At 40.9% G+C, this 24,593-nt stretch overlaps 2 protein-coding genes across 6 annotated transcripts in view; both read left to right on the top strand.

Annotated features, from left to right (window-relative positions):
- SPATA13 (spermatogenesis associated 13) overlaps window positions 1–7,468 on the top strand; it is a 43,777-nt gene extending 36,309 nt beyond the window's left edge. For 3 of the 5 annotated variants that reach the window (XM_050902546.1, XM_050902562.1, XM_050902554.1), the window contains 4 exons: window positions 2,037–2,166; window positions 2,730–3,102; window positions 5,968–6,046; window positions 7,294–7,468. In XM_050902546.1, coding sequence (XP_050758503.1) covers window positions 2,037–2,166; window positions 2,730–3,102; window positions 5,968–6,046; window positions 7,294–7,468 — 757 coding nt within the window. Of the gene's footprint in view, window positions 1–2,036; window positions 2,167–2,729; window positions 3,103–5,967; window positions 6,047–6,983; window positions 6,999–7,293 lie in introns of all 5 variants that reach the window. The other 2 variants (XM_050902569.1, XM_050902576.1) reach the window with 2 other exon arrangements.
- Window positions 7,469–18,117: 10,649 nt separating this feature from the next.
- On the top strand, window positions 18,118–23,696 carry LOC127029423 (complement C1q and tumor necrosis factor-related protein 9A-like). The gene is made up of 3 exons (XM_050915043.1): window positions 18,118–18,298; window positions 21,105–21,167; window positions 22,891–23,696. The coding sequence occupies exons 1-3, from the start codon at window positions 18,133–18,135 to the stop codon at window positions 23,694–23,696; spliced, it is 1,035 nt and encodes a 344-aa protein (XP_050771000.1). The 5' UTR covers window positions 18,118–18,132.
- Window positions 23,697–24,593: the final 897 nt, after the last annotated feature.

Raw genomic sequence — 24,593 nt, 5'->3', positions numbered from 1 at the left:
TGTGGACACAAGAAAAGTAAAGAGGGCCTTCGAAATAAACACAATCTGAGGAAGTTTGGAGGTAATGTTTTTTAGAAACCTATTAGTAATAAGCATTGCCTTTTTTTGCAATAAAGTCCAGATACTAGATTTTCAGCTGGGATAAATAAGAATTGAACTTGCAGGTTATTAGCCTTTCTAGTATACCCCTGAGCTGATTAAATCTTTGACTAAATTAAGATTTTATCTTTAAATGTCTGCCTTTTTACCTTGAACAACTGCAAGAAAAACGTTCCATTGTGACCCCTGTGCTGAAAGTCCAAATGCAGCCTGAGGCAATGCTTCCTTGGCTAAAGTCTGCACTTCTTTAACCTTGAGAAAACTCCCCTTGGAGATCATGGGATTTTTGCCGGGGGCAAAATATAGGGGATGTGAAATACTGACGTTCAGGTGTGAAATGCCTCCATTCAGTTCTGTGGCTACCTGGGAAGTCCTGCAATAACAATTACCAACATGGCTATCTCTTTCACTGCTACTAATTTTAGAAAGATTATTCTGTGAGCTATTAAACCTGCAGATGAAGTGACCGCAAGGTCTTGCTGCCTTCCACCCAGAGTACCTGTTTTCCTCTTCTGTGGCACAGCATCCAGAGATGCCTACAAGCACAGACAGGCACCCAGTGTACAGAGATGCTCACAAACAGGCAGGCCTACACCCACACGGAGCCTTGGTAGAGCTCCAGCCAGCTGGTTTTTTTGGTAGCTTTTTGTTTTGTTTTCATAAAAAGTTTGAAGATCCGATGTGCACAGCCTGCCACGAAGGCCACAGGTTATGCAGCAAGTGTGGAATAACATACACACGAACAAAGAAAGAAGGAACTGAGATAAGGAAGGGCAAGAGTAGCAGCGTGGATATCGTGCGGTCACCCTGTGGGACTTCTCCCTGACATTAGTAGGATCTTGTTATTGTTAATCTCACTTTTTGTATACAGTGCGGCAAAAAGAGTTTGCGTAGATATAGAGAGAGGAGAGTAATGTGCAGATTTAGAAGGGAAGCGCATCCATCAGCAGCGGCCGATGAAAATAGGAACTGAGACAGAAGCAGATAAAAAGGACAGCGAGGCTGACCCCTTTGCAGGATTTATTTCTGGCTCCTGTTTTCTACCTCTGGCTCCCTTTTCTGCAAGAGGCGTTCTGATAAAGGAGGGAAGGCAGCTGCTCTGCTGGGGCTCTAAGGCAAGAAACATGTCTCTTTCCTTCTCTCTTCATAGCGACTCAGTTTGAGGAAGGTGAAGAAGTGATGGGTGCTGTTCAAAGGGGAACGAAAACCTGCCTACGGGTTGGGGAGATTCATAAGCATGTGGGGAGCTCAGGGAAAGAAGGAGGGGAGCAGAGCAATGGAAGAAGGACAGGAGGCTTGCATTTGACCTGGAATAGGCAGGGAAAGGTGACTGTCATGGCTCTCACACACTTATTCCATGAAAACTGGCCACTTTGTCAGCATTGTCTCCTTTAATTCCTCTCTTCCGTGCCCATGTTCTTGGGTCCCTTGCTCACCCTGTTTGAGGTTGCTTTCGGTATTTTTTCTGCCCACACAGCATTCTCTGTTTGCGTTCATTGACCCAGCCATTGGGAACAAGAAGGAGAAAATATGGTTGTTAAACACGATTAAAGGAATGCCCTTCCCAATAAAATCCCACTAAAATCTCACTTAAAAACAAATTCCTTTGGTGAAATGTAGGTATCACTGAGGTCAATGGGAGTTCTACCATTGTTTTTAGTGAGACAGTATTGCAATTCATTAATCTACCTCCTCTGCCTCCTTCCACCAGTTTACTAATTTGCTCCTGGACAAAGCCTAGCAGTATGGCAGCACTGAATTGTACAGACTACTATGTGAGGTTCAGGATAGCTGAGAATCAGGTTTCTCTTATTTAATACCCTGAGTAGAGGGATAAATGGGTAATGCAGGCTAATACTTCAAGCACTGTGTCACAGTTTGTGATTGTATCATATCCATAGCATAAGTGATCTTTGACACATGCCTACATTTCACAGTGATTATAACAACATAAAAGCTGCATATGAGGCTATGAAGAACGTAGCGTGCCTGATCAATGAGCGAAAACGAAGACTAGAAAGCATAGACAAGATTGCACGTTGGCAAGTCTCTATCGTAGACTGGGAGGTAAGTATCAGCCTGTCCATTTACTGAGCAAAGGTACTGTGTACAGTACTTCGTGTCCTCTACAGGATATGTCTTTCTGCGTAGTAGGTAGTTTATGGTGTCTACTTTTCAACTGGTCATTGCTCAGTTAAAAGTCCAGTTGCTTCATTTGCAGTGATTCTGTTACTGATTACCTTGTTTATAAATCAGGAAGAGCAGCATGTGTTAACATGGACGCTTGTCTTAGATGACGCTGGATTGAGATGACAAAATGGATTTTTTAAAAATGCTAGACCTATAGAATCTCCTTTGGATTTTTGATAGTTCTGTCAGAACTTGAACCTGCTTCACTGAATTTAATGAGTTTCCTCTTGATTTATGCAGAAATAAAGTAGAGCAGAACCACATTCATTGAGTTTGCCTGGATAAGATTATCTACATTCGATGACATTTTCAAATCTAATAATAAAAATACAAGAAAAACGAATGAACTTAAGACTTGGTTATAAAATGAGACTCATTAGGCACACAGTAACATCTTAAAATATTATTTACTTACTACACATATATATATGTCTTCTTAGGGACCAGATGTGTTAGCCAGAAGCTCAGAACTGATCCACTCAGGAGAACTGACCAAAATATCAAAGCAAGGCAAAAGCCAGCAGAGGACTTTCTTCCTTTTTGACCATCAGCTTGTGTTCTGTAAGAAGGACTTACTGAGAAGGGACATCTTATATTATAAGGATCGTATTGACATGGATGAGATGGAAATTGTGGACGCTGAAGATGGCAGAGACAAAGACTTTAACATTAATGTCAAGAATGCTTTTAAGATAATAAACAGAGCAACAGAAGAGATTCATTTGTTCTGTGCAAAAAAACAGGAGGATAAAAAGAGATGGATGGAGGCGTGCAAAAGTGAAAGGAGAAGAGTTCAGGAAGACAAGGAAATGGGTGAGTGGAAGGATTTCCTCTCTAAAAGGTAGTAAAAACAAAGGGGAATGTTCTTGCTTTTACACTTCTTTATGCTTTGTGCAGATGTGCACTCTGCCTTCTGGGACTGGTGTCTCTTTCTTACCTGACATGACCTTTAGCTGTGTAAGTGAAGCCTATTCAGGTGTGTTTGCCCTGTCGTTGTGGGCCAAAGGTCCAGGGCAGTTAGCTATGACATCCATATCAGAGTGTAACCCATATGATTCTGGTGCATTACAGAGCAGAATGAGAGATGAGATATGACAAGAAGCAATTCACAAAGACCAATCAATAATAAAAATCCATCCAAAATCCTAGCACTTTTGTATGAATCATTGGCCCAAAACATCTGTTCGCAAAGGACGCTTTATTATAAAGCCAAGCGGCAATAATCGTAGATTTATACTGTCCGTGTCATATAATGGCACCTCGTGTGGCCAGGAGACCTGTGCAGTTGCATGGTATCATTAGTTACAGACCCAACAATAGTACCACTGGGCAGTTTGCAGAGAAACGAAGCCTAACCTTGAGTGAGCAGGGAAAAAGGTAGCAAATCCTAGGATCAGCTTTAGACCCACAGCCTGTGGGACACTCATAAGGACAGTGTCTTCTGCATGAATGTACATTTAGGATTGTTATTTAAATTTTTGTCTTTGCATAGTTTCATGCTTCCTTTAAGATCAGTGACAAAAGCTCCAGCAAAATTTCATTGGCTCACACTCGTGCTTGCCCTGGGCAGCAGCAGGTCTCTCTTGTGCAGGCAGTGGGGTGTTACCGTTCCTTCAAAGTGGCACTGCTGCAGAAATCCCCAAGCATGAGGAAACTGCAAAGGTGTAGCAGCTACAGCCCTAAATGTCATTATTTATTCTACTGGGACCTCATGAAAATCAACATACGATACTCAAAAGGGTAACCACTCAACAGTGGTGGCAGTGGCAGTGTCAGCGATAACGATGAGATATGTTGTAATAGCACTAACCCTTATTTAGGGCTGGGCCACAAATTCCCGTGGTGCTAAGCACAAGGATTGCGAAGGAGGGTCCATCATGCTTCCTGCTCTTCAGGCACTGTGCAATATAGTGAAGAAAATTCAGTATAACAAGAAACTATATTTTTGATAATGGCACATAAGCACATGCAGTCTTTTCTGCCCAGGTAACATCCAGCCTTCTGGAAACTTGTTTTTCAAATGTTGCAATTCATTATTCCGATGTACCTGTTCTGGCACAGGCATCATGAACCAGAGAAAAGATAGTTGAGTTATAATAGCTAATGTCCATCTGATCTTGTGAGTCACAGTGGCCTGGATGTTTTCTCTATTACCCAGAAGACTGGTTCTTTTCTAAAATTTCTTTTTTTTTGGCATAATTGAACATTTCCTTTAGCCAAAACCAGTGGAAAGGCGCCAGTATTCTCAACCCCAGGTTTAAATTTATCTTGTTGATTTTGTAAGCTATCTTGCTGGACTTCACACAAAGCCTCTAATCTAACCACTCAGGGAACAAATACATACTCTTGCAATTCAGAACTGCAAACGGCATTTTACTTCTGTTTTCAAAGACACTTTGGTGCGAGTCACTGTCTCCCAAACCATATCTAGCTTTTCTTAGCTTTTATGAATATATGGGAAGAAAAGGCCACAGCCAGAAAATCCTTCTCCAAACCACTAATAGTAACCCTAAGAAAGTGGTCTGATCTCTCTTGATGAAATTGCTTTCATTTTTTTTAATGTTTCCTTGTTTCTATAAAGGAAAAAAACTGTGCAGAATAAAATAAGCTTCTGCTACCCCAAAATTATGGCTAACTGCTGTTGTATTGTAAGTTAATAGGCTGATTTGTAATAACTTCTTCATAAGTTCAGGCTAAAAAAGTAAAGGGAATTTTAAAAGTATAGAGAAGTACGGGAAGATGCAAAATGGAACCAAACCAGACGCTTCATTCTGACTTTGAATTGCAACTTCTATGCTTTTTATGTGCATATGAGTGAAATGAGTGACAGCATGTGCACCCTGTTGTCTCCTTGTACAAAGGTAACATATCCATCTATCTCAACTGTCTTGTACACAGGGAGAGGAAACTGGAGTGCCTGTACACGGGCTCCAGATGACACCAGTCACTGGTGTCACCTTTCATAGCAGATGTCTGGCATCTCTGTACTCAGCACAGATCAGTCATACACCTATCACATGATAGTAAATAGCATAGGGTTGACCACATACTATAGCATCATGTAAGACATACAAGTATGGAAACAAGTACATGAGAAACTGGAGTGAGGGATCCAGCCCCAGTCTGATGCAGCCACAACCACATCACAGCCTGCTTCGGTGTCTGGCAGATTATGTGATACTCTCTCCTCCGAGTAGAGGGAAAGATACCCAAATTTGTACTACTGCAGTACCAGTGACTTCATTTTGTTACCCCAAGTTAGCTTAGAGTGAGTGAAAAAAGAAACAGATTCTGCATTTGTGATCTATTACTTGGTGGCTTGTAGCTTTCAGAAGTGTTAATTTACACTTTTTTTTAATCTCTTGTTATCTGGACTTGTCTATAAAAAGAACTTTTTGTGTGGTTAGTTCCCCACTTATTGCCATTTGCAGGAACTGGAAAGCAGCTTTTCCCAGTAATCTACAGGCAAATTAATGTTCCTATTGTTATCCCAGTGAAAAACTGTCTTTAAATTCATATGACAAACTAAAACATACTTCTAAAAACTCAAGTATATTACTCTTAAGATTTACTAAAAATTGTTTAAAATATAGTATACTTAATTTGTTTTACTTTAATGTAATCAAGTATTAGATACAGTATTTTTATACCAGTGCCCTAATTTACACTTTGACGTAGGAATGGAAATCTCAGAAAACCAGAAGAAACAAGCCATGCAGAATGCCCGTAAGTCAAGGCATGGAAAAATAAAAGGTGGGTGTTCAGAATTGCTTTACATTCTTACTGTGTTCCAGTGTTCTTTATGTTAGGAAATAGCACAATCTGGCTATGGTTGAGTTCTTCAATCTTTTAAAGAATTTTCATGGTTTACATGGAGTTCAAATAATTTCCATTAACCTGTGTTTTAATATCAAATTCCAATGCCTTTGTAAACTGTCTACTAAATCAGCTCCCCAGTCTCCTTCAGACAGGCAAGTCAGTATTCTCTTTATTAGAGAAGAAACTCAAGAGATAAGGCAAGCAGTTTATTTAAGGATGTAAGAAAATGCATGCAGAGATTAAATCAGAAATGAGGGTTACTGATTCCTTCCTTTGCTTTTACTCAAACAGCTTGTTCTTTAGCAATTCTGTGCTTTGTTTAAAATATCCTAAAGTTCTTTTTGCAAGCCATGTGTTGCTGTATTTATGATAATACACTCAAAATGGCTTCCTTCTGTCCTAGACTAGAAGGAAGGATGGACTAGAAACGTGTTTCTCTGGAAACAGCTTTTTTATTCCTTTCTCTCTCAGAAAATGTGTTGTGATTTTGTCCTTTTCCATCTTAAAGCCAAATCTCTAGTGTGTTGAGAGAATAAATTGAGCAAGTGGGACTAGATTAAGTCTGAATTTAGGAGTGAAGGGGTTGATGTTAGGTAGTCCTCTGCTCCCTGGGATTAATATCATTAAAGAATTTTCTCTTGTCAATCATTAGATACCTATAAAACCAGTCCAGATTTTCAGGGGAGTGGCTGAAAATTGTGATCAGGAGATTCTGTTCAGAATGCACAAAGGTCAAAGTCTGAGAACATTAGCCTGGAAAAATATTTTCCAAATTGAAGAAATAACATTTTTGTTGGTAGCAATATTTTACCCATCCTTATTCTGAGAGTTGACTAAAATACGAGTATCTACTGCATTAAGTCATTCCTTTGAAGTACCAGAATTTACTTGTGCAAACAATATAGCCAGGCTATGTGAAACTGCTGCTTATTTTTGGTCATTCTGTAATGTTATTTTTACTGGTATTATTATCTTCTTAAGCCAAATCAATGCACCAATTAAAAAGTCTAACATCAGAAAAGGTAACCTTTAGTAGTGCTACCATTCAAGATCATGGCAAAATTCATACTGGCTTTATTGACCATTGAATTTGTCCCATGGTCCTGTGCTTAAATTTTCCCAGTATCGGTTGCTCTGCTAGCTGACTCCTATGCTTTCTTAAACTGTTGCTTTTGCAGGTGTAAGCTATAACGGGTGTCCTGTGCCTCCTCCACACCAAAGCCTGCATCCTATTCATCAGCGCCACATCACTGTGCCTACCAGCATCCCGCAGCAGCAGGTTTTTGCCCTGGCAGAACCCAAGCGGAAGCCATCCCTCTTCTGGCATACCTTCAACAAACTCACGCCCTTTAAAAAGTGAGAGGTCAAGGACCTGGGAAGGACGTCGGCATGGAGGGAGACTTAGTCCAGAGAAGGACCTTGGAGACACGATTACGCTTATTTGAGCTCAGTGAATCTCCAGTTTTGGAGGGAAAACCTTGGGCTCCCTTGGGCCAGAAATACAACCTTTGTCTAGAAGAAGAATGAAGTTCCTCAAGACTGCTCTGAAGTCAATGTTGCAAAGTGTCAGCATTGCTGATGAAGAGCAGTTGCTCTTCTGACAAAGACAACTTGCTGTTACTCTGAAGCAGCAGTATTTGATCTCTGTTTCTTAGTTATGTTGAAGTAGTGATGGAATCATGCAGGTCATTGAACATTTCATTTTTCTTAACCTTATATTGATGGCCAAATTTAGGATAGGGAGGAATTTTTCCTTAGGGGTATATCAGCAAGGAATCTTAGGGGAGTTTTCTCCTTCCTTTTGGAGCACTGAGCAGAGACCCCCCATTAAAATCAGGTGGAGACATCCCATGTGATTAACCAGCTGTTGCAGAATTTAGTGGACCCTAATCCTTCCTGTCTTTTCCTATTAAATTGCCAAATGGCAGGAGAATGTCCCGCAAGGCCTTACCATATTCCAGATTGGAACAGGGAAATTTTGTTCTGTCATATAGAAACATGAACAGAGTGTGAAATGGACTATAAAGATACGTGCATTTATTGCACACAAGTGGAAACAAGAGGAGCCCAGGGCATCTCAGATTGATTACTTTCAGTCACAGCAATATACTGCGTGCATGTATGCTTTTCAGTATAGAGCTTTTATATCACTTTTTGCGCACTTCTTCGCCTGGGAGATGCTTCTTTATATTTCCAGTATGCTTATTTCTCTGTGTAAAAAGTATTTTTTTATTTTCTAACGGAGATAATGTGAATGTACGAAGTCAGAGTTGAGACAGTACATGCTGACTGCTAGCTATGTTACATAGTTCTCACACTTTGTATTCATATAGCTTGACTTAGAAAATGGATGAATGGTAATGTAAATATATTGAAGCGGTCTGGATCCATGCTTCTTATACCCAGTCAATTGACAATGGTTTTGACCAATTATTTCTTCACAAAGAAAGAGAAATCCTTATTGGAAAGGACAGAGAAATTGTGTGGACCGGAGATGGATTTTTGTCTCAGAGTCATCAGTCTGTGTTGGAAGGGGAAGAACCTGACTTGATTAAGGACAGCTCTGGCCAGCATATGCAATACGTGATTTGCATTGCTACAGTTTGCCTATGACATGAAGTTGATTTGGGAGAATAACTTTTAAGAAGTCGCCAGGAAGAAACAGGATCTTGATATTTGCAGCACTGATCATTTCTGCTTGATAGCTGTCATTAAGGATGACAAGACTGCTGGTAATATGGAAGGAAAGAAAGACTCCATATGTTTCAGAACTGACTTGCTATGAATGTCTTTACAATACTTTATCCTATGCTGCTGATTAAGGGCATTATCTGATTATAAGGATAGATCCAAGGGTATTCTTTGACTATAGACACAATCAGCTTTGTCATGAATCTGTAATAGATGAAGAACAAACAAGGGGCTAGAGGCCAGGCATCTTAACAACAATGTAAAAAAAGCCTTATTTTAAACAAGTATTTGTTCCTACTACTGTTGTTACCTCTATATTTTTATTTATCGTCAGTGTTGTGAAGCCCACTAGTTGCTAGATTTTGTGATTTGATAACTTTGTGGCAACTTCTGCAAAGCCCAGGTTTGTGGTTTTGATTTTAAATGACATCTTTTGACAACTGTACATTTCAAATGCCTTGTGTATATAGCTCAGCAATAACGCAAAGTCTGGTGATGCTCAGCCGAATTGTTCACTGTATAGTGAACTTCTTTGCTTGTGCTTTCCCATAGCGATGGAAGATGACCTGAAACAGCTAAGAACTGGAAATACGCACTGACATTTTCAACGATCCAGCTTAAAGAAAATGCACGGGAAAGTTAGTGAAAAAAGCTGGCTGGGTTGTATTTTTCTTCTGATGTTTAAACCAAACCATTTCTGTTCAGATTTTTTAAAAAGGTAATTCTAAATGCTCAGTTTAAACACAAGGAGCAGACTTCCAAATGCAGGCATGGATGCATGCCCTTCCCCTTAAATGAGTAACCCTTTTGTGTTTCTTACCCATTTTTGTGGGTACTTGCCACGTTCAGGCCTGCAAACCAAAGTGATGCACGTACTGTGGAAGTGGAGATGATGTTTTTCGTAATCACATTTTGAAAGACTTGTTCTAGATGCAAAAAAAATGTCTGAAGTTGGATTGCAGTGCTCACCCAGAAACTTTCCCAGCTGGACCTGAAGACGTTATGAGATCCACGCTTACTTATATATGTGTCTTTGCTAAAACCTACTTCCTTCCAGGGCTCGGTTCTGTGGAGTGCTGGGGAAAAAAGGAAGTTCTGGGATGTATCTTCTGACATGTCAGTGCCCATGAAGGCTCTTCCCACGTCATAGTGCTGGTGCCTTAGCCCTAAAAATGAACAGAAATGTTTGCATATTGTTTTGGATGGAGCAGGTTTTTTCTCAAGAAGTGAATTTCAGAGAGATAAAAAGCAAATGTTTCATGGTGCAGATTACTCAGGACAGTTTTACACATAGTACCCTACATATAGACATGGTTGTTTCATAATATTCTCTGTGTCTTTCCTTGCAGTCTGACCTTGCAACAGATTAAGATAAAATATAACAAGACAGGCCAAATTTAGACTACACCATCATCTTTTAAACAAATTATAGTTAAATAAAAACACACAATTACATTATCCAACAATTAAGACAAATATTTACTTAGGGTTCAGCCTGACTTCAGAGTCTGTGGGAAGAAGAGTTGCAACTAAAATGTAAAAGTTTGTATTCTAGCAACTCTTGCCCTGATCCTCCTTCTGACAAAACTTACATATGATCATAAGGGTGTGATGGCAACATCTGTTCTTTTCCTCTCGCTTTTGCATGCTTTAAGTTACTATAAAAAGTTCTAGGGCAACTACTAAGCACATTTGTGCCTCGTCTAGATAAAGCACAGCCACAGCCTTCCCGATGGCCTGCTGAGCAGATAACCTCAGACTTTATGCATGAGATGCAGTAAAATATAATTGTCCTCAAATGTGTTCCCACTGAGTTAGGAAAATGCCAAACCATAATTGCATCTAACTCAGAGCATTTGATGTATGAAATAATAAGATTGTTTTACAAGTGGCTCTTGCCATGCTAAATTTCACATTGAGTTTTAGTGGTCAGTGTAATAACGGAGTTCAAAGACAGACTACTCAAATGTTCCACATTTTAGTTGTCTTTTGAAAATAATTATAACAGAGTTTTGGAGCCAAAGGTCTTTAGCCATAACTAACACAGTACCTTTCTTTGACTGCCTTTCTGCTTTTTTTGGTATGTGGCGTTTGTATGTAGGAGATGCCTTCTGAACGATCTCTAATTTAAAACTATTTGTTGTAAATACTAGGGAAGACTTGCATATATATTTTATTTTGACAAGTGTTTTGTAACATTTTATCTTGCGTACATTGCTTTGTGCATCTTACCATCTGTGTGCTGTTACACATGTTGTAAATGAAGCGTGCTGGCTACAGAGCAGATGAATTGGCTGTTGACGGCTGAAGTACAATGTATAGGACTGCAGTAGCTTGATGTGCATTTGTTCTGAAGTAATTGCATTACAAGGTTTATTTACTCTTGGAACATTGTTCGTCAAATGAATCTATTTTCTGGAAATAAGTGCATTCTGGAAAACTTACATTCCCATTATTTTTCTCTTACTGTACATGTTTGAATTAAATAATGTACAAAGCTGAAGTTCCTCAGCTGTGTCTTATAAAACTTTATTGTGCGGTTTTAAAATTGTGGGGTTTTTTTATTGTCTACAAAATATCCTCTGTGATGCAAAAATGTATCAACTGTCTTATTTATTTCATTATTTTAAAGCAAAAAAGGTCACAGTAACAGCTACAGTACTTCCCAGCACAAGTTCATTTTAACAACTACTAAACCTGATTCTGGGATTGAAGTCTTCATTGTTCAGGCAAAACCCAGCCTTGTTACTGCCCCAGCCATATGCGTCTGCAATCACTGTGCTTTACCTTGTCCTGGCAGACAGCTCCCACAGTACACCTTGAAAGTAAATGCAAATGCAGCTTCTGTATTAATAAAGCTCTTGCTAACAGAGGATGGTGACTTAAGTACTGTAGATTAGGTAAGCAGGATTAAATTTTATTTTCTTTGGAACAAAAGCAAAACCTTTTGAAAGGGTTCGCCCAAAAGGCATGTTCTATAAATGTGTGTGAACAGGCTTACCAGCCTGCTTGTTAGAGCAATGGGCAACGCTGCTGGCGATTCAGCTTACTGCTCTGATTCAGGGAAGTTTTTCGTTTCTCGTTACTCTGACAGAGCAGGGGACCACATCTGAACGGCGTGCATACGTCCTTCCTGCTCAAGGCTGCGTCAAAAATTATGTTTCGCTGAGACACCTGAGCTTTAACCAAATAACATACTTTGCTGAAATATTTTCATCAAAAATGCTTTGGCGAGTTCAAATGCTGGCAGAATAGTTGGGTTTGCCAATTCTTTCCCCCTCCTTCCAATGTCCAAGCTCTTATCCCTCTTTCTTGGTTCACCTCAAAGCTGAGAGTTTCCCAGGCCTCCCAAGTGCTGCTACTGCAGCGGGATGCGTGCTGAGTGCTCCAATACCGAAGTGAAAGGCACAGTCTGAGCACTTAGTGAGGTAGATCGGATGACCAAAAAACATACCTTGAGCAAACACTGGAGTAGGACGTTGTGATCAATAGGCTTTCTAAGGAGCCTGCAATTCATCTGGCCATGGTGAGCTCATTTGTGCATTTTATTTCATGCTTTGGCAGTCGGGCTAAATCCTGTAGATCATTCCGTACCGTCAGCTTTTACGTTCTTCGAGAGCTGATCCATCAGGTGGAGCTTTTAGTTCATGCAGAAATAGCACTGCTTGTCTTGGTTTTTTTGGTTTGGTTTTTTTTTTAGAGGCTACATGACAAACTGTGCTTGGTAACAGAGACAAGGATTCGGGCCTTTTTATGTTACAGTACCAAAGGAGACATCAAAGTCAGCAATGGAAAACTGCACATCATGTAGCCTGTAAGGAAAGCACACAAATATTTAGTGTGTTTCTGAATATTTTTCAAAATTCAGTTATTCTAACTAGCTATTGTGCGAATATGTCAAAACCGTATAAACTGTCAGCACGGGTTTTTTTAATCTTAGGTCTGTGTTAGGTTTAGTTCACTGCAATCAGAATTGACTTCTCGTTGTCCAGGTGAGTACCCAGGGCTGAGAACTCACGTACTGCCATTATTAGGTATTTAGGCTCTGGTTTCAAAAAAAAGGTGTGTGTGTGTGTTTGTACACATATACATTTACACCCACACCCCTGCTCCCCTTATGGACTCCATATGACATCCCCAGATAATGTCTCTGCTGGCACCTACAGTGCATTACACCAGACAAGTGATCCGCAACCATCACACCCGCCGTTTATGTTGCATCTTGTATTTCTGTTGTGCATCTTGGCGGGGTGGGGGGGCAACACCTGCGCAAGGTTTTACCTGAGTCATTTTAATGTTTTAAGCATTCAGAGTGGGCCACCAGCAATGACGGACAAACCACTCTGCAGACAAGCGAAGGTTGGAAGGTGTCCACATCCCTGGAGTCTGGTCTCACCAAAGTTCAGAAGGGCAAATCTGAGAGGGCAGAGGTGAGCAGAGCAAGGAGTACCACTGCCCTTCAAGGGCTGAGTTTCACTCAAAAGAGAAACACAAGACGACGTGGGATTTATCGACTTTCTCCTAGTGATTTTTGGAAAGCTGAAACTGCTTCAAGGGGAAGGAGCAGCTCCAGGTGCTCCTGAGGGACTCTGCTGGCAGAACCAGACACATGCCAAATTCCTCCTTGTTTCTGACACATAGGAAGTAAGAAAGCAGAAGGCCCAATATATACGCTGAAGTGAACTGTCAGTAGGCAGATTTGCTAGGCACAGTTAACCTTGACCTCTACCTAGGAGCATACCCCAGACTTTGGAGATACCGACTCACGAAGGACTGAAAAAGTGTCTAGAAGGTGCTCTGCTAATAAGATTGGGTATATGTTCTTTTATTAACCATCCATCTCATGGTCATTACCGCCATATTCAGCTCCTAACAAAGGTAATTAGCACAGCAATCAATCTAAAAAACCCCTGCATCTCTTGCCATTCAGATGCAACTTTTTTTAAGAGCAAATTATGAACTTTTGCTATTGTGTAATTATTTCCAAGGCATTATTCTGTGATGAGACAAGGCACACTAGAAAGCAGCTGACGGTAATGTTTATCTTTAAGGCCATTCCTACAGCAATTTTCTTGGTTCTGCTAAAAAAGCATCAAACTGGACTAACTGCAGAGTCCATCAAGGTAGATGTAACTAATGAATTATGTGATTCTCATCTCAGGATTGGGATAGACAGACCGTGACTGCTGTCATTGTAAAATTCACAGCCTCTTTTGGGTCAGTGTAAGGGTCCTGCTGCCCTGGGAGGCCCTGCCGCTGCCAGTGCCATGTCCCCAGGAGCCCCTGCTGCCCCCGGTGCTGTCCCCCCAGAGCCACCGGCTCTCCCAGCACCCCGCAGCCAGCAAGGTTCGTCAGTAAATCCAGGTTTTCTGCATGGCAGGACAGATCACTGAGGGCACAGCACTAAGCTGGCAGGGTGGGCTATTTTTTAATGACTCAAAGTTTTGAAGTGTGAGAGGAGGCCGAGGCTAAGCAACCTTAGAAAATTTCAGATGGTGCCTAATGGGTAAAGAGAAAAGGATTGTTTGTCGTCACTCTCATTTCTTCTTCTCAATTAGCACAGCAGCGAGGCTAATTTGGCTACAGAAGTTCATTCAAGTAGAGCAGCTAATTGCTGCACATTGTCCTTCCTTTTCCTCAGGGCATGGTAGGTACAAAGTCCCAGATAGAAACCAGGGCACCGTAAGACTTGCAGTATTTTCTTATTACCACAGGGGGGTGGTGAAGACCTTAGTGAAAACTATTCGTTGCTCAGCTGTGCTGAGGATACGTTATTTGATACGCAGACCACACGTCATACCTTTGCAGTGTGGGAACCCCCTGAGACACAGGGTTTTCAGTCACTTGCACCAACAGGGGTGAATTAAGGCCACTTCCTATAACACATTAACTCCTGTTACTATTGGTTTTATCCTTCACTGTTCACGATCAGCATTTAAGGAGTTGATGATACGCTCAGTTGCTTTAGTTTCACTAGTCCTTAGACAGCAGCAGTTTCAGTAGTTTCAAGAAGACAGTTAAGTATCGTTATGGCTTCTTCAAATTTAGTTACCAATAATATATAATTTAGTAGCACAATAGCTTTGATTGATGCTTGAATGGCTAGATGGGGAGCCTGCTAATTACACATGGAAAGTTCTTTTTGTCATTCAATTTTTTTACTTTAATTCAACCTCATTACTTCTGTTCCATAATCACCTCATATTTGTAATGCCACATTCACAGCATTGTTATTTTTAATTTCTATAGTCTTTTTGTCCCTAATTCCATTGTAAATTGCTTGATACAGAAACTAACTTTATTACATGTCTTTGCAGCACAATAATGGTATGAGAGATGCCTTCCATCCTACAAACCAACCAAGCTGTCAAAGGCTAACATTTGTGTAATGTATTTGTATGATGGCACAGGCAAATCAGAGCCTTATTAATCCATTTTAACAATTTGCTTTCACGTAACAGTGGTAAAAGCCAAAGTACAGAGCACTTCAGCTTAATGTTGGAATAAGTAGGAAGATTCCAGTTTAAACCTGTTTTAATTATTGAACAGCTCTCAAAATTAAATCACTGACCTTTGAGAATTTAGTGACCAAACAAGTACTTGTCCTCAAGGCACATATTTGAAGCGTGCATTGCTTTACACGAAGCTTTTATACTCTGGTTAAAGATGCCCAAGGACACTGCAAGTACAAAGTGAATGAGGTAAGACCAAGGATCCTATATATGTGATGATGGTGGTGATGATGATGACGATATTGATGTTGTCAGCTTGTGGAGAGGACTGCATGTATGGGGACCAAACTGTCTATTCCTTAGGCAAGAAACACTCCCTTAGACAGCTGGGAATGGGGTTTTCTGTCAGTGGACAAGGACTGTCAGACTTCTCCATCATATCCTACCAGTGTCATACAGAGCACTTCTTCCTTTTGCACTCCTCTAGAGTCCTTTGACTAAGGCAGCAAATGTTTATATAGCTCAGAAGTAGCAAATGTTTAATCTATTTTCAACTTTCTTTAGTGCCAACCAGCAGCAGCAAAGCAGGATTTTGCTGGTGGGTGATCAAACATCTCTCTGTAGACCGTTGGCAAAGACACCATAAATCACATTCCCAATAATTGTTGCAAAATGGGGAACTTTTCTGAAGACAGAACAAAAAGATTAAGGAACGTGTCCCAAAATTAAGGTCTCCCTCTATAAATTAAGTTAAAAGAGTATTTAAATCGAATATTGCTAACAGGGTGTAATTATTCTTATTGAGAACATAGTAGTCTCTCTCTATATGGTATTTGTGTGCATTGTTTCATGAGACTGAGAAACGGTGGTGAAGAGATTAAACAGAAGACATAATTTTTTTAGTCAATGCTAGTTAATATTTCAAAAGGAATACTGATCTTAGTATTCAGTTCTCATTAATGAAAGAACCAATTCAAAAGCCAATTATGTAAAATTTACTCATTCTGACTATCACTTTTACCTGTATAAGTACTTAACCTATATAGACCAAGCTTCTGTGCATTAGACATTTATGAATATTAATTCCAAATAAAATGGGCATTAATTTTGTTGCTATTTCATTTTTGTTCCTCAGTCTAATCTCTTCCCATTAATTGCTCTTACACTCACTTAAACCAGTTGCACATAGAATTAAGTATTAATCTATTTTGGTGGGCCTATATTAAAAGACATTATATAGGAGGGACACTCTAATGAAAGGATAAATATAAGCTGGACTTTAAGTAGCATAATTACATGAAGGGGGAGAACCAGACTAAAGACTTGTTTTTGCCAAAAACCTCTCTTACTGATCCCTCACATTTTTGCCCTCATCTCACTCCGCTCCAGCTCTGACCCCCTCTGAGGTCATTCAACTTATTAACCCAGTAGACGACTAACTCCAATGGAAAAAACCCCCAACATAAAAAGATGATTGCTTTGTGCTGAATTAGGGAGTTGAATTGCCCTAGCTCACCTCCTGTGGCACCAGAACCAGCTCCTGGGAGATGAGAGGTACAACTGTGCAGTCACGAGTAGGTGCAGGGAGAAATGTGGATGGAGAAGTGGGCATTAAGACCTCTGCTTCTTCTTGGTTATAAGCTGTTTGACTGGCTTAATTATATTATTTTTCCCTTAAGAAGCTGTTAGAGAGATACTGGGTTATTAATGGCCAACACTGATAAAAGGCTGGAGATCAGAGAGAAGAAGGGTTTCCTTACAGGCTCCTAATGCATAAGGTGCCATTTGGTAGGAAGTCTTTGAAATAGGAAAGAGGAAGCTGGAAGATGTAGACAGGCTTCTGCATGGCTCTGAAAGGAGCAATGGCCATGAAATAGCTCCTCTTTGGGCACTGTTCTGGCTAGGGGAGTTTATAAAGAGATTTCTGAACAAGGAGAATGCCTATGTGTTATGTAAGCAAAACTAAAGCTCAGAGAAACAGGACATTGTATGAATCCTTGTGTATGAATGTGGGATCACTGGTCCTACCTGAATCACCCCCCAGGACCTGAAATTTTGACTGTTGATTTGGGCTTAGGACAGCAACAACATTATTACTAGCACACTTCCTTGTAGACTTGCCAGACATTGGGGTTTTATGGTTTTGGTTGGAGTAAGACAGGTCACTGGAAGTTCTTCAGCATATAGCTGCTGCAACTGTGTATTCCTTGCTGTAATTGCTGGGGGGGGGGGGGGGGGGGGGGGGGGGGGAAGATTATCACTTTACCTGAGTGGCCTTTTTATTATGATCTTGAAATTTGGGTTAAGTTCAGTCAAATCCATGAAATCTGGGCTTTGTCAATGCACTCATGGTTTAAATAGAACCATGTGAAAGTCTTTGGATGCACTGAGCTGTTGTTTTCTTGTTTGCTGGCTAGATCCTGAGGACATCAAGGGTAGCTCTAAACCTCTCCAGAGCTTTCGTGACTTTCAGCTGCTCACCATCTACCTGCATCAAAATTTCCCTTTGCAGAGTCACGTATTTCCACAAGTCATACTGCATAAGAAAATATGAAACAGAACCTGATGCTCCAAATCACAGGGAATTAAGGAATATTTTAAATTGTGTAAAGCTGAGTTAATGTTTCAAATGTATAATGATGCTATGACTGATATTCCCATTAAATTATTATTTGAAATAGCACTCAGTAGTCTCCAGGACTGTACTTAATGCTATGTAGAGACCTATAAATAAAACAAAACAAAACAATAGACATGGTGAAAACCCATTTCCTTTTTTTCCTCCCTCCCCCACCCTGCATCCCCTTCTAAGGTAGACTTAGGCAGATGTACTTTTGCTTTCTTAAATCTTTCAGCCAGAATCACAAAACCTATCTAAAGAATGAAAAACTGGATTATACTGCTGGCTATTGCAGTCAGCACAGCAGAAATACAAAAACAGGACGTCTGTACCCAAGGGTATCCTGGCATCCCCGGCAATCCTGGGCACAATGGCATACCCGGTCGTGATGGACGTGACGGTTCAAAAGGCGACAAGGGAGATACAGGTACTTTGTTCAGAATAAATGATTTCATGTGTCAAATGCAATGCCATTAGTTCCCGAAGTTGTCTGTAGTCACTCTGCATTAACGGGATTATTCTGCCTAGCCTTCAGAAAACATTTCAGACATTCGTCATTTACTTGTTTGAAGAAGGAAATATAAAGACAGACCTAATAATGAAAGCAAGATAGCTAATACTATGGAGAGGTCAGGTCCATGGGATAAAAACAAAAGAAGAAAGACTTTACCTTCTATTTTGGGAATATTTTCCTGTCTATTTGAAAATTTTAAAGCCTGTAAACCTACTCCTACATCTCTAAGATAGCAACTATATTTCTCTAAAGAGCTTCAAGCTCAGTAAAAAAAAAAACCCAACAAGTGATACCTTGTTCGGTGTAATACGAAGTGTGCAGTGGTAAGAAGATTGCTCTTTCTGATCTGAATTTTACATTTGTAAATTTTACATTTTACATTTGCTTCTGAGTGTGCCTACTTGCTGTAATTCAAGAGCCACTAGAGGGAAGTTCAGGAATGGAGACTATTGAAAAACAGTGTAGGATTCATGTCTGCTCTAACAGGCTACAATAGAGATTTTTGTGTGATACTGAAGACAGAGGTAATCTTCTCAGCATCCTAAAGCTAATAATTCCCATAGTACTTTAAGCCTCAGGATAATGATGGCCCTTGCATCCGTGCTGGAATATCAAGGACAGGGTTGCACAAAGTGATAAATCTGTGGGCATGTGGACATATAACACTTCATCTGAATTGTCACAACCCCAGAATGCAAAGCACAGGACAAGTGCAGATCTGCTGCTTCAAATTTGTTCACAAAATTTGGGGGGGGAACTTTTCCCCAACAGGCTTTATGTTAGGTCAGCTATGGTGTGGCATCATGCAGGTGGCATGATGGCTTAATGCAGAAACCTGTCACAAACACTGTTATTGTGGGCCTGGCTAACTCAGCTGCACAAATCAATCCGGATCAAACTTGTACTTACCAGATAAATCCTTCTACCGAGTGCTGATCTTAAGGATTGTGAATCACAGCTCATTTCAGTGGAGTATATAATCTAGTACATAAACCAAACTGAGGTCAACAGTCTAAAAGAAATTAACTTAAAGTGTGCTAAAGTGTTTTACTATGTCTTCCAAGCTAGTGGAAATGTCTGCCTTTAATAGACCGGGTTGCTAGGCTAATGAATCACCTGCTCCACCAGAAAAGTATAAGCCTCCGCAGACAGTGTCTGCTGCAGAATCAGTGTTGAAGGTGTAGTTTGATGTGTGGTTCTTTGATGGCTACGCTGGCATAGGCAGGATCTGCTACCAGATCCTTTTTCTACCACTTGACTCTTCTCTCTTATACACCACAACTGTTTGTCTGGCTGTAAACTACAGCAGATCTGTAGTAAACTACATCAGATGAAAAATAACCAGCACTTATAATTTGGGCAATGAAGAGTTATTCACTGCTTATGGCCTGCCCTGGACCACTGAAAGACAAGTCTACCCACTTACGTATTTACCTCAGTGATTGCTAAAGAGTTATTTTGAACTTTCTTGTTTATAAAATGATTTAGAGTTCTCTGTCAAGCAACCACTTACATTCTCCTTCTGCTTTCAGTGCCCTAGACTGGCTAAAACCAAAACCTTTTAAAATCTAGAAACAAACAAAAAAAATTCCATTAGCTTCTTAATAGGCACATACAATTAACTGTCTTCTTTTTCTATATGCAGGGATCCAGGGAAGTCTGAAAAACAGAAAACCTAGAGCTTACTTATTTTCATTTATCTTATAAAGGTCCTCACTTTATTCCAGTGAGTTATCACATGATATCACTGGTTTCTGATAAAGTCCCCAACTTTTTTTCCTAAATTAAGCTATTATGATGACTGTGCTGACTATTCTTTGTTTGAACAAATTGGGGTGACTGTACCATTCTTTATATTGTATGTTTACATTGTATTTACGTTGCAGTTAAATACTTGTGACTTAGCTTTGTTCCTTACCAAGTCAATGAAATTTCAGCAGATGCTGGACTGTGCCCATTGTGCAGAAAACTGCTAAAGAACTATTCTCCAGTCCATATGGCTGGAGAGCTACCCTTGGAATATGGTTACATCCAAACTACCAACTCTTTTTGCTTCTGTTGCGTTCTGGATGCAAATCCAGGTATTTGATCGCACACCTCCTGGTCACCCGTGATGTTACTACAAAAATGACTTCTATAAGTGCTCTCTTCAGAGCAGTGGAAAGTCCGTGTCATGCTAGATACAGGGATCAAGAGTGTGCATGCCTTCCTCAGTTCTACAGGCAATACTATTCCACTGTAACGTTTCATTACCATTGGCCAAACCCCTGCAGATGTCTCTTCTTGAGAGGGGAGTTTACCATTGTTTCCCTACTAGGCTTCCTGTCCCTGCAAAGCTTCTTGCTGAATGTGGCTTCCTCACTCCTTTTCCTGCTGGTATCTTCCATGGATGCAGGCAACAACAGGACAAGAGGTTTTCACATTGGTGGTCCTGACCAGGGTATAGCTCCTCTACATATCTCAATAACCCACCTCCTTAGGCCAAGGATTCCCTCTGTATTAAAAAAGCACTGTCCTCAAGCAGAGTTTCTGTGCTCTCTGTCAATCTCTCCATTAGATAAAAGTACCAGCAGTGGCACCCACTAGAAGTCAGGAGTAAGACTACTCTTTACATTACTGTTTAGCCAGGCTTGAAGAGGAAGGATTAGAGAAGGATTCATGCCAAGTTTTCTGGTAATTTAATTGTTTAATGAAAATCTGTTTTTCTCCTCTGTAATAGGTGAAGCAGGACTTCCTGGCAGTCCAGGAAAAGATGGTGCAAATGGAGAGAAAGGAGAACGAGGTCAGAGAAGAAGTGTTTCAATTTATTATTTGTCTATCAAATGCTGCCCTTATGTTTGCGAGCACTGGATGTGCTATACATTCTAGCTGTAGCAAAAGTACCATAAAGGCTAAAAAACCTTTTTCCAGAAGTAGTAGAGGCTGCACACACATGCTGAAAATACAAGAGGAATTTGCCACCTCCAATTATCCTGCTACCTCTGATGCCCTACAACTTGTTCACTCAGCCTGTTATCCTACCTTTCCCATCTCTGATCCTTTGTCAGCTGCTGAGGAAGACACCGCATCTGCAGCTACCTCAGGGAAGTGAGGCTCCTGTAGCTATGTATGCAACTTCAGGGAAAGGGACTTTTAAAAGAAATTGTAGAATACACAAGTTATACACCTGAAAATACAGTAGATCCTGTATACTTCACCTGTTTAGCCAACTTATGCATATGCAGCATGTCTCCTGTGTCAGATGGATGTATATGTGCAGAGTGACTTGTACATAAAAGCAGGGAGTCAGCCATTGTCCAAGTGGCATCACATCATTCTGCACAAATTCAGTAACTCTGAGATGCTGGACTTGTGCATCCTTAGAGTAATTGTACACAGACAATGTATACATCCAAAAGCATGGAAGCCTGCCAAAGACAGTGTCCAGGTTCTCCAAAATCCTGAAGTTGACCCTGAGAAATAACGTACAGTATATGCATTGCATGGGAGTAATTACAAGCTGCTCTACACCCCTCAGACTTTTCTCCAGCCTATTAGAAACAACCCCAGTCCTGGAAGGAGCGTGAGACATGAGGCCGCAAATGTTGTTTAAAATTACCAAAGCTACCTTCTTTTCCTGTGTCCTTGTCCTGATGGACCTGTGCTGCTTTTCCCAGAGGCTCACCATACAATCTCACCTGTTTTCAGTTCATTGCTGCTGTTAAATACTCTCAATTGTAAATTGAGAAGAGTAAACTGCAAATACAGCATTATTCCTAACATCAGAAGCCAGAGGCTCTTATGCAGAAATTATCAGCTTCTTTTCCTGATTGACAGAGTATATGATCATTATGGTATCTTTTGTCCATCACTGCTAACACGCCCTTCACATCATGAGACCTTCACCTTCAAACCCTTGTGCAGCAATTAGAGGATTTTCAAAGGCTTTGAGCTTCAGTCCAAGAGTGGATGAAGGATAAATGGAGCATGTGGTAGCAAATAACAAGGACAAAAAGCCTTTAGTTGCACTGCAGTAGCAATCTAGGTAACGCAAGAAAAGTTCCATCACGTAGAACTTATAGAAACACATGGCAAGGAAGTTCTGGGTGTTGTCCAAATAGAACCTTCCTCTGATTAAATTGTGAACCATCTCCTCCATTTTGTATACCAAAGGCTGAAAACAAATGTCTGGACAGATGCTGCTTGTGCCTGAGATGATGTGAGCTGTCAGCGCTACCATCAGCCTGTAGACAAATCACACCTTCCTTTCTTTGAGCTTATTCTTGCTGCTCTCAGCCAGAGCACCTGTTTTCTAACACAACAGCAGGTTCTTCAGATGTTATGCTTATTCTACACTTAAATGTATGAGAAATTGTATGTACAGTGAGCACAGTATGTACAGTGGTGACACACACCTACACATATATGTCTTCGTGCTGAAACTCATGTTGTGCCCCACTAATCCAGTGGAAGATCACAAGGAAGTGTCTTTTTTTTTTTCCTTTTTTTTTTTTTGTTTCATTTAGGAGCCAATGGGACTGTTGAAGAGAAGGGGAACAAAGGAGATAAAGGAGAAAGAGGACAACCTGGGAAACTGGGACCAAAAGGAATTATAGGGTCAGTGGGTTACAAAGGTCAGAAGGGAGAGCTGGGACTGCAAGGAAACAAGGGGTTAAAAGGAGACATTGGGCCCATAGGCCCAAAAGGGACAAAGGGTGAAATTGGCCATCCTGGAAGAGTTGGTTTCCCAGGGCCAATTGGCCTGACTGGTAATCCAGGTCCTAAAGGTAATACCGGAGATCTGGGGCCACAGGGTAATCCAGGAGTTCAGGGGGAAAGAGGCTTGAAAGGAGACAGAGGAGATAAGGGGAACGTAGGTGCTCCAGCAGTCCTGCCAAGGAGTGCTTTCAGCGTCGGCCTTACAATCGCCACCAAATTTCCCCCCCCAAATCGCCCGATCAAGTTTGACAAGGTGCTGTATAATAGTCTAAATGACTACAACTCAGTTACTGGCAAATTCACCTGCAAATACCCCGGTGTTTACTATTTCACCTACCACATCACTGTCTACTCAAGGAACGTCCGGGTAGCTCTAGTTAAAAACGGCATCAAGATGCTGCACACATTGGACAGGTACCAGAGTGGAGAGGACCAGGCCTCGGGAGCCACCATCCTCGAGCTACAGGGAGGAGACGAGGTGTGGCTGCAGGCTCACCAAGGAGAGACTTTCAACGGGCTATTTGCAGACACTGATGATGATACCACCTTCTCTGGATTCCTCCTGTTCAGCACCTCTGACCCGCTGGAGCCGCTGCCATCGCCCGCCACTTAACTCCACATTACCTATGAATGATGTATGTCTGTGTCCTTCAGCCCTCCCTAATAAAGTTGTTACCTGCTGGCCAATTTCTACTGGATTCAACATAAAACAGAAATCGTCCAGGGAGGTATGCCAAAGGCTGAAAGGGAGACGTAGGACTGCAGGGACCAGCTAGGCATCTCCCTAAAAGTTGAGTAAAATTTTTTTTTTACTGAAGCCATCAGAGTGGGAAGGTGTAGGATCACACTACTTGTATCTGTAGGAAACCAGGCCTCATTATGCACACAACTGCTCATTGCACAACTTATTGTGCTGAAGTTTTCATGACCAGCTGCTAAAACAGAGGTCAAGGCTTCAGAGCCATACTCAGAAGAGTTTGAATTAAACACCTTCTTGTCCCAGTCACAAGGTACCAGGTGTTTATTTATTAAACTGTCCTAATCTACTGTTGTCAGCTTTGTTTTTTAAAACTCAAAATAAAAAAAATTCTTAATGTGCATAAACCGTTTTTATGGCCGCAGTTGCAGGGCAGCTGGTTTCAGGAATGGCTTCTGCACAAGAGAGAACTCTTAAGAATCCACAGTGCTGGGCTTGACACATTACTGGTTTGGTGACTTACTGTAGTTATACAGGGGTGCATACACCAGTCCTGAAGGACAAATGTTTTAAAAGAAAGTGGGACAAAATAAAAGATAAAATTTCAAGTTCTGGATTTATGACATGTGGGTCCCTGCCATCTTGTATAAACATTTGTCGTGGTTTGACCCCAGCCAGCAACTAAGCACCATGCAGCCGCTCACTCACTCCCCCCACCCAGTGGGATGGGGGAGAGAATTAGAAAAAAAAACCTCGTGGGCTGAGATAAAGACAGTTTAATAGGACAGAAAGGAATGAAAAAATAATGATAAT

This window comes from Gymnogyps californianus, chromosome 1, assembly GCF_018139145.2.
Source record: "Gymnogyps californianus isolate 813 chromosome 1, ASM1813914v2, whole genome shotgun sequence".
Taxonomy (NCBI): Eukaryota; Metazoa; Chordata; class Aves; order Accipitriformes; family Cathartidae; genus Gymnogyps; species Gymnogyps californianus.
Note: the sequence above shows the minus strand (reverse complement) of the source record. Positions and strands in the feature narration are given on the sequence as shown.